This window comes from Lissotriton vulgaris, chromosome 9 (assembly GCF_964263255.1).
Source record: "Lissotriton vulgaris chromosome 9, aLisVul1.2, whole genome shotgun sequence".
Lineage (NCBI taxonomy): Eukaryota > Metazoa > Chordata > Amphibia > Caudata > Salamandridae > Lissotriton > Lissotriton vulgaris.
The window spans coordinates 1,116,579,880-1,116,600,260 of record NC_141697.1 but is presented as its reverse complement, the minus strand read 5'-3'; the positions used below and the strand labels follow the sequence as shown (position 1 = coordinate 1,116,600,260).

The 20,381-nt window shown below is 50.3% G+C and overlaps 1 protein-coding gene across 4 annotated transcripts in view; it reads right to left on the bottom strand.

The window, feature by feature from the left end:
- TASOR (transcription activation suppressor) overlaps positions 1 to 20,381 on the bottom strand; it is a 939,357-nt gene that overhangs the window by 625,332 nt on the left and 293,644 nt on the right. For all 4 annotated transcript variants that reach the window (XM_086939126.1, XM_086939124.1, XM_086939127.1 and 1 more), the window contains exon 10: positions 9,965 to 10,068. In XM_086939126.1, the coding sequence (XP_086795252.1) occupies positions 9,965 to 10,068 (104 nt within the window). The remainder of the gene's footprint in view (positions 1 to 9,964; positions 10,069 to 20,381) is intronic.

Here is a 20,381-nt window from a genome sequence, read left to right as displayed (position 1 = left end):
TCCCCCTGCCTGAGATGTGGATATATTTCATGGAGAGCCAACATGCCAAACTTTTCCTTCTTGATGTATAGGTTGAGTGTACGCAAGTCCAGAATGGGTCTGTACTCTGCTTTTTGGCACTTTTTTTTTACCAAGAAGTATCGCGAGTAAACTCCTTTCCCTCTTTGTGCCACTGGTACCCTTTCGATGGCTGATTATCTGAGAAGGGTGGTAACCTCTTTCTGCAGGAGTTTAAACTTGTGACAATGTTGGAACAGGAGGGCGATGTTGAAAACGTAGAAAGTACCCATTCTGCAGCATAGCTAACACCCGCCGATCCCTTGCGATAGCTCGCCACTCTTCGAGATGATTTGCGATACTTCCCCCCCCCCCCACTGGAGTGGTAAAAACGGCGCTGCGGGAAGTGAGCACTCACTGTTTCGACTGCGTCTTGGCGGAATTGTTGCCTTGACGCTGGTTTCATCCTCCTTTTGAGGAACGTCTGCCTTTATATTGCGACCTTTGTTGCCCCTGTTAATCTTGATTTGTCTGCCACTGAGGGGTTTGAACCCTCTGTTGGGATGATCGCCGATTGTAAGGGTGGAATTGTTTACGGAATTATTTTTCTAGGCCAACATCCTTTAGGGTGTCCAGTTCTATCTTCGTGAGTGTCATTTCCTCATCTGCGAGTGATCCGAACAAGGAGGAACCAGACAACAGAAGGTTGAAGATACGTGACTGCGCTTCAAGTGTGAGCGCCGTAAGTCGCAGCCAGGATGTTCTCCTTGTGCATACCCCATAAGCATATGCATGTGCCGAAAGGGTAGATCCGTCCGCCGCAGCACTGATGACTTGGTTGGAAACCTGGCTGCCCTCCGTTAGGATTTCCTCAAAATCCCTGCGATCTTCCTGAGGCAGCTTCTCCGAGAAGCGCTGTAGGGAGTCCCATTGAGATCTATCGTAGCGGCCCAAGATCGCCGCTGCGTTGGAGACTTTTAGCATGGAGGCAGAAGTACCACAAATCTTCCTTCCCCAGGAATCCTGCGTCTTACTTTCCTTGTCTGGTGTTAGAGTGGAGGAGGATGCAACGGCATGGGTCTTCTTCGCCGCAGCAATTATTACCGAATCTGGGGGAGGGTCAGCTCGGAGGAAGAATGGATCGTCCTCAGGCGGACGGTACCTCTTTAGAATCCTCGCTGGAGCGGATTTAACCGTCGCTGGCATGAGGACAATGTCCATCACTGGTTCTATGATGCCCAGTACCATGGGAAGCAGAGGTTTTGCTGCTGGCTTGTGATGTAAGATTTCAGATATCACTGAGGACTTGCTTTGACGAGCTGGCATAGGGATACCAGGCTTAACTGCTCCTCTGCCCAGAATGTCCTGAAACGTGTAGATGTCGTCCACCGGAGAGACCCGCGACGGTGGACTGTCAGTCAAAGTCGGTGAATAGTCCTGATGCGATGTGCGAGTGGAAGAAGAGGACGGAGTCGGAGATGGATAAGTTACTTACCTGTAATCCTAGTTCTCTTCCAGGGGTATCCACATCAAAGTCATAAGCACTGAATATTCCCGCCCATGTGCGGGACCCCGGAAACAATATAAAAATATATATGCAAAAACACATATCTCGCTCCACATATATGTACGTACATATATTATTTTTCTCACACAAATGCAGCCCCAAAACTGAGGCTAAAACAATGTAATCACATGTACATGTACATGTACTGCAATTAGTAAGGAAACAAAAACACATTAGGAAAAATATCCCTTGAACTTTGTGTTTTAATGAGTAAAACCACTCATAAATCCTGAAAATTGCAAATAAATAGACATTGTTAGCCCTCAGGCTGCATTGTAAAACAATAGCATAGAAAATGAAACCATTTTCAACAAAAACTGGCACCGTGCCTTTAAGGCAGCCATGACCCCAGGCTTCCCATCATGCCTCAGGGGTGACAGTTAGGTCAGTTGTTCTTTGCATAACCCTGAAGACCGAGCCAACCATAAGATTGTAATAGTACCGAATCTCATTTACCTGGGGAGGCGGGTGTGTTGCTTATGACTTTGATGAGGATACCCCTGGAAGAGAACTAGGATTACAGGTAAGTAACTTATCCTTCTCTTCCAGGAGATCCTCATCAATAGTCATAAGCACTGAATAGAATAGCAAGCCCATCAACCACCTGCAGGTAAATGAGAAGTACAAGACCCAACCAAATCATAACAGCCAATAACTCAGCTGATAAACAGACTCTTCTGGGAGGCCTGGCCCACCTGGGTATCTGCTCTCGTGTCAGAATATAGACAGTAATATCTGGTAAATGTATGGACAGACCTCCAGGTCGCCACTTTACAAATCCCAGACATGGGCACATTATGCAGGTAAGCCGCCGTGGCAGCTCTACCTCTAGTGGAATGCGCTTTAGGGGTAAACCCCAGAGGTTTTTGCGCCAATTGGTAAGCAAGTTTGTACACAAAACGATCCATCTGGAAATGGAACGTTTCGATGTTGCATGACCAGTTCTGATCAATCCATAGTTAACAAATGACTGATCAGAATGCCGAATAGACTTGGACCTGTCCAGATAAAACTTTAAAACCCTTTTCAGGTCCAAAGAGTGTAAAGCCCTCTCAGCTGGAGTAGAGGGATTGGGAAAGAAAGTGGGCAGAGAAATCGACTGATTGACATGAAATTCTGACACCACTTTCGGCAGGAAAGAAGGGTGCGTTCTCAGCACCACTCTATTCAAATGAAACACTGTATATGGTTCCTTGGTACAGAGAGCCTGAATCTCGCTCACCCTACGAGCTGACGAAATCGCAACCAGAAAAGCGGCTTTCCAGGAAATATGCTGTAAAGTAGCTTTATGAATGGGCTCAAAAGGAGGGCCCATCAATGTTGATAGTACTAGGATCAGCTCCCAGGGAGGAGAAGGAGGACGTGTTGGAGGGTACACCTTTTTCAGACCCTGCAGGAAATCCTTTACTGCTGGCAACTGGAAAAAATAAGCTTTTGAAGGTGATCGCCTATACGATGTTATAGGCAGCTAAATGCACCTTAATGGAATTGAACTTCAACCCTGCTTTAGCTAGGTACAACAAGTAGGGAAGAACTGCTTCTTCCTGACCCTTCACCGGATTATGCCCATTCCGCATACTCCACATATAGAACCGCTTCCACTTGCATGCAGAAGAATGTCTTGTGGAAGGCCGTCGTGCTTCTTTCAGAATGGACATGCAGTCCTGTGGCAGTCCTAGATGGCCGTATTGAATGACCTCAGGAGCCATTCTGCCAAGCTCAGTGACGGAAGGTTGGGATGGTGAATCCTCCCGTTCATCTTCGATACCAGGTCCGGCCTACATGGAAGCCTCTTGTGAGGAGCCACTAACAGGTGAAGCAGGTCTGTGTACCACCATTGTCTCGGCCAGTCGGGGGCAATCAGGAACATTGATGTGCACGAGTGGTTCAGCTTGCTCACCACCTTCGGGATCAACGGAAGGAGTGGAAAAGCGTACACAAATTCCCCTGACCAGTCGATCAAAAGAGCATTCCCTCTTGTTCCTGGCCAGTTGAACCTTGAGGCGAAGCTTGGGCATTTACTATTTACCTCGTCCGTGAAGAGGTCTATAGAAGGACGACCCCAAGACTGAAAAATACCTTCTAGCACTTCGTCGTTGAGAACCCAGTCCTCTCTGTCTTCAAAGTGCCGACTTAGTGCGCCCGCCCTCACATTCTGCTCTCCTGGGAGGTGGACTACTTGAACAGACAACTTGCGAGCCAGAAGCCAATGCGTGTTCCTCCCTGCTTGTTCAAGTAGTACATCGTGGTGGTGTTGTCCATTTGTACTAGAACCGCTGCCTCCTGAAGTGAGGGAAGGAACGCTTTGAGGGCCAGGTGGACTGCTCTCAATTCCAGCAAGTTGATGTGGTAGGTGCTCTCTTTGAAAGACCACAGACCCTGCACTTGGAGAGGCCCCATGTGTGCTCCCCAGCCTTGTAGAGACGCGTCGGTGATTATCGTTTGCACAGGAGGAGGTTGATGGAAGAGAACTCCCACTTGCATGTTCTGTTTCTTTGTCCACGACGGGATGGAAGCTTGAGCCACCTCAGACAAAGTGATCTGATCCTCCCAGCGAGCTGATTGCTGGTCCCATTTGTCCTCCAGATCCTGCTGAAGAGGACGCATCCGAAGTCTGGCATTGGATACCAAGAAAATGTATGACGCCATCGACCCTAGGAGGGAGGCTATTTTCCGCACTTTGAGTCCTGCTGCGAAGAACTTGCTGGCACTTTAGCGTTATAGAAAACTGTCTCTCCTCCGAAGGAAACACTTTTCCTACTTCGGAGTCTAGCAGAGCTCCTAGGAAGTGAATCTTCTGAGTGGGTTGGGAGACAGATTTGCTGTAGTTGACATGTAGGCCTAGCCGCTGACATAGTTCTATGCAGGTATGGAATTGATTCCTTACGTTGTCTGGGGAAGGACCTATTAACAGCCAATCGTCTAGGTATGGGTATACGAAGACCCCCTGCGGCGTAGATCTGCCGCCACCACTGCGACACACTTCTTGAACACCCTGGGAGCCGACTTCAACCCCAACGGTAGGACTTTGAACTGGTAGTGGGAGGTCCCCACCCGGAACCGAAGGAATCTCCTGTGATCGAGCCGTATTGGGACATGAAAGTATGCATCTTGAAGGTCCAGCGAACACATCCAATCCCCCTTCCTGAGATATGGATATATTTTGATGAAGCGCCAACATGCAAAACTTTTCTTTTCTGACATGTAGATTGAGTGTCCTCAAGTCCAGAATGGGCCTGTATTATGCCTTCTGGCCTTTTTTCTGACCAGAAAATACCTTGCATAGACTCCATTCCCCCTTTGAGCCACCGGCACCCTCTCGATGGCAGATTTTTCGAGGAGTGTCGCTACTTCTTTCTTTAGCAGTTGTAGCTGGCTTGATGTTGGCATCGGAGGAACGGATGGAGGTGGACGATGAAAACAAAGACAGTACCCATTCTGCAGCGTAGACAACACCCATTGATCTTTTGTAATGGCCTGCCACTCGGCCCTGTGATGTGCAATGCTTCCCCCCACTGGAGTGGACAACGGCGCTGGGGGAAGTGAAGACTCATGGTTTCTGCTGAGGCTTACTGAAGCTGTTGCCTTGGCGCTGATTCCCACCTCCTTTGGAATTGCGCTTGCCTTTATATTGTGATTTTTGTTGGCCTTGTTGGTTCTGACCCTTCTGCCAGTGAGGGGTTTGAACCCTCTGCTTCGAAGAGCCCTTGTTGTCAGAGCGGAACTTCTTCCGGAATTCCTTTTTCTTTTCAAGCCCCACGGCTTTAAGGGTGTCTAACTCCGTTTTCATCCGTTGCATCTCTTCATCAGCACTCGCCCCAAAGTGAGATGTGCCCGAAAAAGGAAGGATTAGGCTTCTGGCTTGAGCTTCGGGTTTTAAGGCTGTCAGGCGCAACCATGAGGATCTCCTTTCTGTGATCCCATGCGCATATCCATGCGTAGCCAGAGGAGCTCCATCTGCTGCCGCCCCTATAACCTGATTGGAGACTTGACTGCCCTCCATCAGAATCTCTTCAAAGTCCTTTCTATCTTCCGGAGGAAGCTTTCCAGAAAACCTCTGAAGCGAGTCACACAGAGATCTATTGTATCTGCCCAGTAGAGCTTCCGCATTGGCGACCTTGAGGAAAGAGGCTGAGGTGTTACACACTCTTCTCCCCCATGAGTCTTGCAACTTGCTATCCTTATCCGGCGGTACCGTGAATAAGGAGGCCACCGCATTGGATTTTTTAGCCGCTGCAATGATTACTGAATCTGGTGGTGGGTCTGACTTGAGGAACAGAGGATCCTCTTCAGGCGAGCGATATATTTTAAGAATGCTCGCTGGGACAGACTTCACCGTCACCGGAGTCCGGAAAACCTCATTCACCGGATCCATGATGCAACGGCAGCAAAGGTTTGGGTGCCGATCTGTGCTGCAGGGTTTCAAAGATGACCGTCGTCTTGACCTGCGGAGCGGTCATAGGCACTCCTAGCTTCAGGGCTCCCCTGCCCAAGATGTATTGGAACAAAAAAAAATATTCAGTTGGAGATATTCTCGATGGTGGGCTGTCTGTTAGAGTCGGAGAGTAATTCCTTTGAGACCGGGTCCTCGATGAACTTGAAGATCTATGAGACCGCCTTCTGCTCCTGGTCCTAGATTTTCTCTTACTGGAGCACACTCTAGAGCGCGACCGCTCTTTGGGGCGGGAGGCTTGTTCTCGATACCCCCTCAAACGGTCCGCCGTCTCCTTGTCCGCTGCCCAGTGGTGAAGTGGTCTGTACCATCTTGGGGAAAGACGAACAGAAGGAGACTTCTGGGTGCGATCTCTCACTGACGAACGTGCCGGAGGACGTTGATCCGCTTGTCCATGCTGCAACCTTGGAAGAGAATGCCTGGACCTCTCACTGTCCGAGGAGCTGACTTCCCCATCCGAAGATCTGTTACTGCGAGATGCCGAGGAGGATGAAGACAGGCTCACCAGAGACCGTCTAGAGGAAGACCTCGACCGACTTCTCTCATCTGAGACCCTTCTCCTTTTGTTGGGAGGATCCTGTACAGAGGACTGCTCCACCTCCGCAGCTGATGCTGGTCTTGGGGAACCCTGCTGAGATGTAAGGGCCTGAGGATGGTCCAATGATTGACTATCCAACTCTTGCACCACCTGCTTCAAAGGTGACCTTCCCTGTGTTTTTGCAGGGGAGACATGCCTTGAATTCGAGCCACCCTGTTCTCTGGATCTCCGCTGACCAGTTGACGGTGGTTGCTTCGACATCAAACGTCGATGTCGTGTAGATGACCTGCGCCCTCTCGACGTTGACCGTGATCTCTTCGACGCCGAAATCTAACAGTGGTCGCAGGAACTTGAAGAATGAGAGTCTGGCAGGCACAAGATACACACTGGATGAGTCTCAGTCTTGGCCTTCATCCTTCCACATGAAGGGCATTTGTCAAAGAGGGAAGGCATTTTGACAGAAAAATTACCTTTAAGCCTAAAAGAAGGTAGTAGTAACCAAAAGACGTCGAGTGAAAGCAAAAACTGTAGTAAAATTTGAATATTTTTTGACAAAGTCGAAAAGGGAGCTGTTTCACCAGGGTCCTGACTGAAGGAGCCGGAAAGAACAACTGACCTAACTGTCACCCCTAGGCATGATGGGAAACCTGGGGTCATGGCTGCCTTAAAGGCACGGTGCCAGTTTTTGTTGAAAATGGTTTCATTTTCTATGCTATTGTTTTACAATGCAGCCTGAGGGCTAACAATGTCTATTTATTAGCAATTTTCAGGATTTATGAGTGGTTTTACTCATTAAAACACAAAGTTCAAGGGATATTTGACATTTGATGTTGATTTGATATTTCCTTACTAATTGCAGTACATGTACATGTGATTACATTGTTTAAGCCTCAGTTTTGGGGCTGCATTGGTGTGAGAAAAAGGATATATGTACGTACATATATGTGGAGCGAGACATATGTGTTTTTATATATATATTTTTATGTTGTTTCCGGGGTCCCGCACATGGGCGGGAATATTCAGTGCTTAGGACTATTGATGAGGATCCCCTGGAAGAGAACTGTGTGCCCTCCTCCTGCTTCTTGATCCGAACCTCCTTCTGTGTGAATGCGCAGGAGTGCAGCTGCGAGCTCTGGCTCTTGAAGGGGGATCAGTACCGATCCGCTGCCTGAATTAAACGAGCCAACGGAGATCTATGTTGGGGGCTCGAGTAAGGCTGCTCGAGTAAGGTTGCACTGCCGTGTCCCTGTCAGTAGCCCAGTGATGCAACGGCCTGTACCATCTTGGTGACAAATGGATGGAGGGAGACTGGTGCCTTTCTCTCCCCTCAGGTGACTGTGCCGGAGGAGATAGGTTCACCTCTTCCTGCGATGACCTTGCTGGGGAATTTCGGTGACCCTCTGACACTGGGCTGCTAGACGTCAAGATCATCACTTCCGGAGATCTGGACGTTAACCCTCGGTGTGAACTGGGAGAGCCTGAAGGTGATGACGATAGACTCACTGTGATGAGGAGTTGACGGAACACTGCCTCTGCGTCGATCGCGATGCGCCGATGGAGCGCTGTGCCTCGACGTAGAATGCCGGGCGATGACAGAGTGATCTGTCTCCACGTCAAACGCCCGCCCAGTGCCGACGGAGACCTACCTCTCGACGTTGAACGTCACCTGGTTAACGTCAACGGAGGAACAGATACCTTTGACGGCGATGTCTTCGTAGTCGAGTTAAGATGCGCCGCATCAAGGTCTTCAACATTTCTTCGTTGTAGGCAGCTTCGACGTCGATCCAGAAGCAGACGGAGAACAGGCCGGGACTTCTCTCGACGTCAACTGGGTTCTCTTCTGCTGCCTCACAGGAGACCTACCTCTTTCGGAGAGGCCATAAAGATGAATCCTCTCCATCTCCTTGATGGTTCTCCTGGACAACTTCTTGCACTGATGGCAGTTGTCTGAAGAATGAGACTTAGGGAGGCAGAGGATACACACAGGGTGTGTATCAGTCCTGGCCTTCTTCTTGCCACAGGAAGAGCAAGAGTTGAATAAGGAAGGCATTTTTGACAAAAATAAACCTTTTCTGTCACACAAAAAGGTAGCGCTTGCACTCTAAGGCAAAAGAAGTCAAGTGAAAGTGAAAAACTTGAAGTTTAGGAAGATATTTTTGAAAGAAAGTCAAAAAAATTAAGAGCTGAAAATCCAAGGTCCTGACTGAAGGAGCCGGAAAGAACTGACCTAACTGTCACCCCTGAGGCAGGACGGGAAGCTAGGGGTCATGGCTGCCTTAAAGGCACGGTGCCAGTTTTTGTTGAAAAGGCTTTTAATTTTCTATGCTATTGGTTTACAATGCAGCCTGTAGGCTAACAATATCTACTTTATTTGCAGTCTTTTTGCTTTATGAGTTCAAGTGCTACTTGCCCTCTTGTGTTTTTATATGTTTGCAAATTCAGTCTTTATATGTGTGATTACATTGTTTAGCCTCTTATTGGGAGCTGCACTGGTATGAGAAAAAATTATATATGTACATACATATATGTAGAGCTGTACATATGTGGTTTCCATATATAATTTTTATATTATTTCCTGAGTCCCCGCACATGGGCGGGAATATTCAGTGCTTATGATTATTGATGAGGAACCCCTGAAAGAGAATTCCCTATTTCAGTGCTGGTGTGTTGCCATAACACTGAACAAGAAGGCTACAAAGCTCCAGGAATGCCCTTCCATCTGTTTTGCTAATAAATACATTTACCTGGACAGCACATAGTTTCAGAGTTTGAAGAGGGAGTGCTGGCAAGCTACTAACACCCTCATTTACCTGAGAGCCCAGGCTTGTGGGAAAAAGGGTTTGCGGGCTGGTTCTTGTTGAGGAAGTAAGGCGACAGACCCCCACACTGGGCAGCAAGGTGTAAGTTACCAGAGCTTTTGTCTTTATCCTAGTCCGCCTGTGCAGCTCCTCCGGGGAGGCACAGATTGGCTAGGCCTAGCCAGAGCTGTCAAATTGTTGGAAGAGAGTTACAAATGTCTTAAGAGGACACTCAAGATGCCCGTTTTAAAAGCTGCGTCCTAAGAAGCTACAAAGGATATAGTAATGAGGTTGGCAGTAGCTTTTTTTCAAGGGAGCATTAAAGATAATTAGACTAGGTGAGTTACTAAATTTGAATGGAGGTACGGGCTACTCTAAAAAAGCTTGTTTTCATTTCTATTAATAATTAAGAACGGACACAACCTGCAAATCAAAATATCATAAGTAAGCAGCAGTGTTCAAATAAAGATAGTTGGATTATAATTCAATGCGCCTTCATGTGTATGACACCCATAATAAGGACAAGAAGGTTTAAAACGTGCAAGAGAACGCCCCTTATTTCATGTGGTGGAAATCAAAACATCAATTGCTATTTTCTGCAGAAGCATTACCTTCCTCAAACTTGTTGTACGTCTCCTTATATAATAACTGTGGTGGAACTTTTTTCTTTAATTGGTCAATGTTCATAGCGGTTTCCAAATCTAGCTTCTCATTTCTGAAAAACAAGTTCACATTCTCCTTTAAATATGCGCTTTCTGTTTCAGATAAAATGAAACCTAGAATAAACACAGCTCTACATGAATAGGATAAGGAAATATACATTCCCAAGCAATGTTTCTCTAGAATGAAAAAATGTTTCACATAACAAAGGATACACTGAATCATTTTCAGAACATCTACACAGGAGATGTTTCAAGGTGTGGCGCACTAGATAAAGAATCAGGTATTACCCAAACTTGCTTTAACAGTTCTCCAACATCAACCAGAAAAAAAACCCTGGACATGTACCAAGCAAGTGAGCAGGTCTCTCAGGGAATGCCCTAGACCCACCTCTGAGAGTCCAATTGCAGCACTTGCTAGTCTGGAGACATCTCATCCTTCAGAGCTTCACTGCTAGCCAGCACAGGGAAACCGGGCCAACACCTTTCAAAAGGGGCTGCCCCACAGCTCCACTGGATATTAGCCGACAAAGAAGTTTTCTACCACTTACATTGGACACCAATTAACAATACCCAACAGTTACAAAACCAACTAAACATTTTCCACTTAGAAAGCATCTTTAAGTTGACAGAAATCAACAAGTTTGGCATTCTGTGAAACAAATAATATTCCCCATCATTAGCAAAGCCCCCTGGATGCTCTTCTGCTCATATTTAAAACGCTTCAGAGAAGCAGAAGAGAATAAATCAAGTCGGTGGACAATAATCAGAGAAGATGAGTTCATTCAATATGGATTATAAATACATTATAGTGGAACACAGGATAAGTGCAAACAGTGGTTTAAATTTATGCCTATTAAAAACATTGTTACTTAAATACAAATTCTGATTGCTGATCTAGAGAACTGGAAACTGAAAAGGGGTGCAAACATACCACCTTTAAATACATTTATGTATTTTATTTTTTATATACATTGTGTGTCCTGCACTGCATTAAATTATTGCCTTCTAGGCATTGGAAAAATACTAAAATATGTAGAGAGGTTTCAGGAGCAAGAATCAATAAGATTAGCGCCGGAATGACGTCGTCGGAGTACTTAGACGCCGCCCATGCGCGCTGACGTCAGTTCTGATACACAGCTTTTCCGCGCCAGATACGCAGAGCCACGATAGAACCAACACTGGTGCCATGAAACTAGGGCCCTGAAAGGGGATGACCTTAACCCTAGATGCACAAGTTACTACTTGTGTAACGATGTATCTGTAAGAGACATTAGTTAGTGATACATTTCTTACCTTAGAATATCCCCAGGCGTCAGACTGGATCCGGAAATGTTTGCTTAGCAATACCCCTGCGCGTCGGTAGGCGTCGTCTGCGGCTCCGCGTCCGTCGTCGGCGTCGTTAGCGCCGGAATGACGTCGTCGGAGTACTTAGACGCCACCCATGTGCGCTGACGTCAGTTCTGATACACCGCTTTTCCGCGCCAGATACGCAGAGCCATGATAGAACCAACACTGGTGCCATGAAACTAGGGCCCTGAAAGGGGATGACCTTAACCCTAGATATCGGTTCGCAGAACGGGGAGGATGGGTCGGTCGGTAAGGAATCTATCACTAACTAATGTCTCTTACAGATATATCGTTACACAAGTAGTAACTTGTGCATCTGAAAGAGACACGTTAGTGATAGATTCCTTACCTTAGAATAGATACCCCAGCAATACCAACCCCGGTGGTGGGTCTGCGAACCAATAATCACACCAGAAAGTCCAGGAGGACGGAACGGCCAAAGAAGCCATCCCTCCGGACTTGACTGTCCAGGCAGTAGTGTCTTGCGAACGTGTGCAGCGAGGCCCACGTAGCTGCCTGGAAAATGTCCTGTAAGAGGACTCCTCGGCCAAAGGCAGTTGTTGTTGCTGTGGCTCGAGTGGAATGAGCCCGCAATCCAGCAGGGGGCTCCTTTTTGGCCATGGAGTAACATGCCTGAATACACAAGATGATCCACCGCTAAATTGTCCTCCTGTGTACCGCCTTTCCCTTCTTCGCACCCACGTAACCAATAAAGAGTTGGTCATCCACCCGGAACGGGCGTGTGCGATCTAGGTAATAAGAGAGCGCACGTTTTGGGTCCAGACGGTGGAGCCTCTCTTCCTCTTTCGAGGGATGAGGAGGCGGAAAGAAGGTGGGCAAGGTAATGGACTGCCCGATGTGGAAGGCCGTGACAACCTTGGGCAGAAAGGAAGGTCTTGTCCACAACACAACCTTGTCCGGATGAACAGAGAGGAAATGTTGAGTAGAAGAAAGAGCCTGGAGCTCACTCACTCTCCTGGCAGAGGTGATGGCAACCAGGAAAGCAGTCTTCAGGGTAAGAAGACGGAGAGGACAGTTCTGGAGCGGCTCAAAGGGAGCACAATGAGTACAAGATTCAAGTCCCACTGGGGCATCACGAAGGGAACAGGAGGGAACATGTGTGTGATGCCCTTCAGAAATCTATTTACAATGGGGGACTTGAATAAGGAAGGCTGATCAGGTAGCCGTAAGAAGGCGGAAAGAGCAGAAAGGTAACCCTTAAGAGTGCCCAGAGCAGAGCCCTGCTGGGCAAGGGAAAGAAGGAAGAGTAGAACTTCAGAAAGGGGTGCAGAGAGAGGGTCCACAGCCTTTGCTGTGCACCATGCCACAAATCTGCTCCACCTGCAGGCGTATACCGACTTTGTGGAGGGACGCCTGGCTGCCAGAATATCACAGACTTCGGGAGGCAAGTCAAATGGCCTCAACTGCCGCCGCGAAAATCTCCAAGCTTGTAGGTGGAGACTGGACAGGTTCGGGTGCAGGACCGTCCCCTGCTCTGCGACAGAAGGTCCTCCCGAAGAGGCAGACGAATCGGGGGATCGACTGACATGCCGAGTAGCTCAGGATACCAGTATCTTCGTGCCCAGTCCGGAGCCACCAGGATAACCTGGGCCCGGTCGCGCCTGATCTTCAGCACTCTGGGCAGAAGTGGTATAGGCGGAAAGGCGTACAATAGACCGCAACTCCACTCACGACGAAAAGCGCCGCCGAGCGAGTCCCGCCTTGGAAATTCCAACGCGCAGAACTGATGACATTGCGCGTTCTCTTCTGTGGCGAATAGATCTAACCAAGGCTCTCCCCATTGCTGAAAGAGGCCTTGCACCACGTCCGAGTTCAAACGCCATTCGTGATCCATCATGCACCGACGGCTGAGTTCGTCCGCTCTGGCATTCAGAGCCTGCCAGGTATTGAACCACCAGGGTCACGCACTTATGTTCCAGCCACTGCCAGAGGCGCAGAGCCTCCTGGCATAGGGTCCACGACCCCACCTGCCTTGTTTGTTGCAGTACCACATGGCGGTGGTGTTGTCTGTGAACACCTGCACTACACTCCCCCGGACAGAGGGGAGGAATGCCTTCAGTGCTAGACTAATCGGCCGCAGCTCCAAAAGGTTGATATGGAGCCGGAACTCCGCCGGAGACCAGAGGAATCTGATCTCCGCCTCTCCCATGTGGCCTCCCCAGCCCTGGAGGGAAGCGTCCGTCACAACCATGTGCTCCGGGTGGGGTAGGGAGAGGGATCTGCCACTGACCCAGTCGCGGTCCGTGAGCCACCACTGCAGTTGTGTCGCAGTGCCCTCCGAGATCAAGACATGATCGGACAGGTTGCCCCGATGCTGGGCCCACTGAAACTTCAGGTCCCACTGCAGAGCCCGCATCCGCCACCTGGCGTGATGCACCAGAAGGATGCAGGAGGCCATCAGCCCCAGAAGCGCAGCGTCAACATGACCAAGACTCGGGATAATGGCTGAAAGATGGGAATCAGAGCCTGTATATTCCGAACCCGCTGTTCGGGAGGCTAAACCTGAAACTGCGCCGAGTCGAGAACCGCTCCGATGAAGAGGAGCTTCTGAGAGGGACACAGGTGCGACTTCGGCACATTGATGGAGAACCCCAGCAAATGCAGGAGGTCGGCCGTAGTCTGGAGGTGGCTGTCTGGGGCGAGCCCGCCTTCAACAACCAGTCGTCTAGGTAGGGGAAGACTGACACCCCTAACCTGGTAGATGAGCTGCGACCACCGCCATCACCTTCGTGAACACCCATGGGGCGCTGGTAAGGCCGAAGGGGAGCACGGTAAACTGAAAGTGCTCTTGGCCTACCGTGAACCGCAGGTAACGCCGTTGGGCCGGCAGGACGGGGATGTGGAAATAAGCGTCCTGCAAGTCCAACGCTACCAGCCAGTCTTCCGGGTCCAGGGCAGCTAGGACCTGAGCCAAAGTCAGCATCTTGAACTTCTCCTTGTGGAGGAAGCCATTGATGTTCCGCAGGTCCAAGATAGGGCGTAGGCCCGCTTTGCCCTTCTTGGGTACCAGAAAGTAGTGGGAGTAACATCCACACCCTACTTCTGGCCCAGGAACGCGCTTGATGGCCCCCTTGGCCAAGAGGGCCGTGACTTCCTCTTGCAGAAGTTGCAAGTGATCCCCCGACACGCGGTGGCATTGCGGTGGCATGGATGGAGGGGTCGAAGGGGAGGGACTAGCCCCTTCGGATGATCTGCAGCACCCACCTGTCCGACGTGATAGTGCGCCAGTGGGAGAGGTGATGGCGAACCCTGCCTCCAACAGGCATCACATGGGCCTGAAAACTCAGAATAGGAAGGTTTTGATGCGGTGCTGTGGAGGGAGGTGTGGACTGGCCTCGCCGTTGTCCCCAACCGCCGCCACGGCGGTTTCCACGGCCGCCACTGCGCTGTTGAACATTTTGCGGCGCGTGGCTGGCAGCACGTGTGGGGGCGCCCCTTCCGTTGACACGATAGCAGCGAAAGGCACCCGTTTGCTGGCGTGGGGCCGCGAGGCCCAAGGACTTGGCCGTAGCCCTGGAGTCCATAAAACGTTCCAGCGCATGGTCTGCCTTGTCGCCGAAGAGGCGACGGCCATCGAACGGCATGTCCAGAAGTGTGGCCTGGACATCGGCCGAGAAGTTGGTGGACCTCAACCAGGCGTGGAGTCGGACCGCCACCGTCGTTGCCATTGCCCTGCCACGTGAGTCCGTTGTTTCCTGCCCACACCGGATGGAATAACGCGCTGCATCTCGGCCCTCCGCAAGGGTTTGGGCGGGTTTAGCCCGGACCTCCTCCGGGCATTGTGGCAGCACCTCCGCAACCGTGTCCCACAGAGTGTGGGTGTAGCGGCCCAAGAGACAGGCGGTATTTACAGACCGCAGCCCTAAGCTTACAGACGAGAACTTCTTCCCGAACTGTTCGTATCTCTTGGATTCCCGGTCGGGCGGGGCCGACGGGAATGCGGTCTGCGAATTGGAGGCCTGGATGACCAGGCTCTCGGGGTGGGGTGGGTGGACAAAAAAGCATGGGTCGCCCGGGGCCGGGCGGTATCAGCTGGCCACGTTCCTATCCACGGACGGGCTTGGACCAAGTGCCCACAAGAACCTCACATAAGGCCTCATTGAACGGCAGCAGAGGCTCACTGAAGCTTGACTGCGGTTTGAGGACCTCAGTGAGGAGGTTAGTCCTCACGGCCACGACGGGGAGCTCAAGGTGTAAGGCATTGGCTGCCTTCGTCAACACTACACTATATGTAGACCCCTCCTCCGAAGCCACAGTCAGAGGGGAGGCAAATCCAGTGTCTGGCGATGTGTCAAGACCCTGGTGAGACTGGCACTCCAGTGCCAGAGAGTCCTCAGACCCCTCCCAATCCTCCTCGTCACCCGTTACCTGTAAAACAGGATTAGTAGACGGGGCCTCCTCGTGGAAATAAAAATCTCCAAAGGCCGTCGGATGCGGCGCCCAGAGGCGCCGTTCCGGCGCCAGAGTCGGACCGTAGGGAACATTGGGGACGGAGTCCACCCGTGGGGCCGGCGCCGGTGAGGTCGACCGGCGACGACCCGGATCCGGAAGCGGATCCAGTGAGGTCCTGCGGCGCCGGGACCGAAGTCGCCGGCGGTGCCGGGGCCGAAGCACCCGGCGGCGTCGGAACCGAAGCACCCGACCCGCTAGGGCCTCCAGTCGGGACCGTTGGGTCCGAAGACGCCACGGAACCCGACTGAGGAGGGAGGGACCTCATGGCCATGATGTACAGCCCGATCTCCTCGGGCGTTGCGCCGTGCCCAGGGACCCGAAGGTGTGGGGCAGGCGGCGACGCTTGCGACTCCCGCGGAGCCGCGTGGGCGGTGTCGCCCGAGCCGCTGGCCGGATCGTGCGAGCGTCGGGGTGGGTCGGAGGAACGATGACGTCTCTCCGACCTCTCATGCCTCTTACCTGAGGACTTGGAGCCTGACGACCGGTGTTCACTCCCGGAGCTGCAATGACTCCGACCTCGCGACCTGTCCCTCGACCTCCCGTGGGACCGGGACCTGGAGTGGCGCGGGGCCGACTGCCGGAGCTCGAGCCGCTTGCGGGACCGCTCCCGCCTAGCCTTCGACGTCAGGGCCCGGCAGTCGGAGCAGGTGCGGTCATCGTGATCGAGGCCTAGGCACTTCAGTCACCGGCGATGGGGGTCCGTGACCGACATCAGTCGGTCGCACTTCGAGCAGGGTTTGAACTTGGGCATCCCTACCGGCACCAATAGAGTCGAAGACTCGAAGAAAAAGATTGATCAAAAAGATCAAAAGTTTAGTCAAAAAATGACTAGGGGTAGAGCTTCTCCAGATCTGCGCTAGCTGGCGCGGAAAAAAAGAAGAAGAACTGACGTCAGCGCGCATGGGCGGCGTCTAAGTATTCTGACGACGTCATTCCGGCTCTAACGACGCCGACGACGGACGCGGAGCCGCAGACGACACCTACCGACGCGCAGGGGTATTGCTATGCAAAAATTTCCGGATCCAGTCTGACGCCTGGGGATATTCTAAGGTAAGGAATCTATCACTAACGTGTCTCTTTCAGATATGGAATTTGCTGGAGATGTGTATCCCTTGAGGAAGTTTTTTCCTCAGGCATAGGCCTTCCACTACGAAACAGCGATCTCCGCAGGATTTTCTTTTAAAATGATGAGATGGGTGAGGTCATTTGAGCAGCGGGATACACGAAGGGAGAGTATCTCTAAATGTTGTCTTTCAGGTGGTTTGGTGCTGAGCTTTCTAGGCATTTATAAGTGAGATAGGGTATTTTGAAGGAAACTCCGTCTATCACTGCAAGCCAATGGGGGTTCTGCTGTATTGAGTAATATTTTGAGTACTGGCAAGCCCGAAGATAATTGAAGTACTTTGTGCGGGAGCAAACACCAAGTCTACTCACAGCCGGCAGGAGATTTTGGGGATGCTGCCGCCAGCTGGGAGACGACTTTGTTCTGTTTCACTGCCCGCACCGAGTAGGCAGGGAAAAATAACTCATATTGCTCCCATACAGAGGTAGCAAGCGGAAATAGCAGCCCCCTCAAGGCGGGAGCAATGTCAGCGCCCACACCATGCAGGTAATTGGAAGGGGCCCTGAAGCTTCCACGAGTCTGCGACATGTGGTATATGGGTGCCCCCGGTGGGCACCAGCGCTCCCACCTCTGGCTCTGGGGTTATAATGAGGCTCGTGCAGGGGGGCTGCACACCCCCTTCCACTTAGAATCTGGCCCCAGGGGTGTTGTCCCAGGAAGAATTGGGGAGGGAGAGCGGCACGCCCCTCAACTGTTTAATTATAATTGGCCCTAGGGGATAAGATCCCTAGTGCTTCTTAAGGCTTGTGGAGAGGGGCCACTTGGCCTCCTCTTTTTAAAGGTACTCTTCCCTGGCCAATCTCCAGGGCCAATTAAGTCACAGGGAGGGCGGCTGGACGTCCTCCTCCCTTCTACTATATAGATTTTGGCCACAGGGGACGGGGTCCGCCAAATGATGTGCGCAGTTGGGGTTGACAGTCTGCTGAGGGTTTTGCCACGGGACCTGGCGTCAGGCCAAGCCCTGTGGCCAACCCCACACTGGGCTGGGCCAAAGGTCATCCGCAGCATGCGATTGGCTGCCGGCAGGGAGTTGGATGCATGGCCTGGCTGCAAGCCAGGCCCTGCAGCCAACCTCATGCCATGCATGACCAAAGGCAGTACGCAGGAGGGTTTGGCCGCAGGGTCTGGCTAGAGGCCAGGTTGGCAACCCTATGCTTTGCACAGTTGAAGGGCGAGCGCAGCTTTGGAGTATTGGCTTTTTTTATTGCAATAAAATGGGCTAAAGTAATGTTAGTTAGGTGAATGTCTTGGTGTCCACATTAGCGCTTTGAAATAAATAAAAAAAAGAAAACACAGAAATTCACCTGTTATAGTTAGCAGACCTAATTAAACCTTGCACTCGCACTGCTTAGGAGTTCACATAATACATCACTCATGACACTATGATATCATTTATGACATCAATGATGACATCATTCAAGCTTTTTTTATACTCATTGTTCTATAAACTGGCATGGCATTAAAGCTATGAAATGTTATGTAAAATAGCTCAGAAGAACAGAAGTTACTTACCTGTAAACTGTGGTTCTACAGTATTGGTGTCTACATAACATAGCAATGTACCCATAACGCAAGCATACATACATAGAGAAAGCAAAAAAAATAGAGTTTTTCACCAGATAGACAATATATCACTTCTATGATATATCTTAGTCACTGTGTTTTGGTCCAAATTCCAGCCAATCAGGAGCCAGCACCCTTTTAGAATGGCTCAGGCACTCCGATTTTCGTAGCACAGAGTAATATAGAGCCAAGAGTTAAAGAGAGCCTCTGAGGGGAGGAGGCTGGGTCGCATGTGAATCTATGAAAGACACCAATACTGGAGAACACAGTTTACAGGTAAGTAACTTCTGTTCTTCTCCAGTATTGGGGTGTCTTTCATAGATTCACATGCTTGAATAAGAGTAGTGAGCAGTAGAGTCAGAATAATACAAGGTACTTATCATTCAATATATTGATAATACTAATAACCATAAAAATACACAGTACGAAAAGACTGAAGTATATATGAAAGCAAGGAAAGTACCTTGTATACAAGGGGAGAGAAGCAACAGAGGCTCACCTTATTTAAAGATATTTCGAAGGACTGCTTGTCCCACGGCTAAAGCGTTGTCTGCAGCATCTAGACAGTAATGCCTTGTAAAGGTGTGCCTGCTGGACCATGTTGCAGCTCTGCAAATGTGATGAAGAGGCACACCAGCAAACAGTGCTGTAGACAAAGAAACTTTTCTAGTAGCATGCGCTCTAACAGATGCAGTAAGTGGTTTTCCCGCTTGCTGATGGCAAAAGGTAATTGAAGTAGATATCCAGCATGCAATTATTTGTTTGGTGACTGGATGTCCTTTCCGCATCCGCCCATAGGCCACAAAAAGCTGGTTAGATTTACATATAGTAGCCGTCTTTTGAAGATAACATTTTAGACACCTCTTAGAAGTGATCTCTCTGCTTGTGTCTGAGGATTGGGAAAAAATTTCTTCAAAACAGCCGGTTCATTGAGGTGGAAGTCCGACTGTACCTTAGGAATGAAAGCTGGATTGGTGCGGAGCAAGACTGAGTCCTTAGTAAACTGAAGGAAAAGGCAGTTTAGTAGAAAACTCTGAATGTCACTGACTAGACCTGAGTAAGTGAGAGCCAGAAGTTTTCCTGGTAACATATTTAATATCAGCCTTATGGATTGGCTCAAACAGGTGTCTCATTAGTTGTGCCAAGACGATATTTAAATGCCAAGGAGGAGGTGGCCGACAAATTGGTGGAAACATCCGGAAAAGACCCTTAAAAAACTGCTGAATGGGGGGAGGAGCTTAGCGCGCATCCAAGATGGTCGCGTGAGCACAGGGCTCCCGAGACCCTCGCCGCCTCCCGCATATATCCTGTCACTAATCCTGATTCAGACGACGGGTTATTAAGGACATGACCCTGCTGACATAAAAGTTATTTTCAGGAATCGATTTGGATGCCGGGAACCAGACTTATTCCACTCCGAATGTTGACTGCCTACACCGAGGAGCAGCCAGGGACTCGAGTCCCCGTGATACCCAGGTGATAGTTGAATAACAACGGCCAGTGGAAGTTGACTAGTGCCCTTGAGGTACTTTCGGTTTCGTTTTTGGATTTTTCCGATCGAAACTTGCCACCACCCGACTTCGGTGGCCCATGGACTAAACTTTGGATGGTGCGGTCGCCTGTTGCGTCTCAGATCAAGACTCTCCCAAGACTGACTTGTGAGGAGCCATTCGTACCAGGTCTCAGAGGCCCCTTCGGGGCACATCGCTCAACATCGCGGGCAAGCCTGACAGCGAGAAGCGGACGACCAAAGTCACACACCGAGGGTGCGCCATTCAATCAAATGTCATGGATCGTTACACCCGGCCTAAAGGATCCCCCTGTGGTGTTAATAAAACTTTGGAAGAGACCGGAGATGGC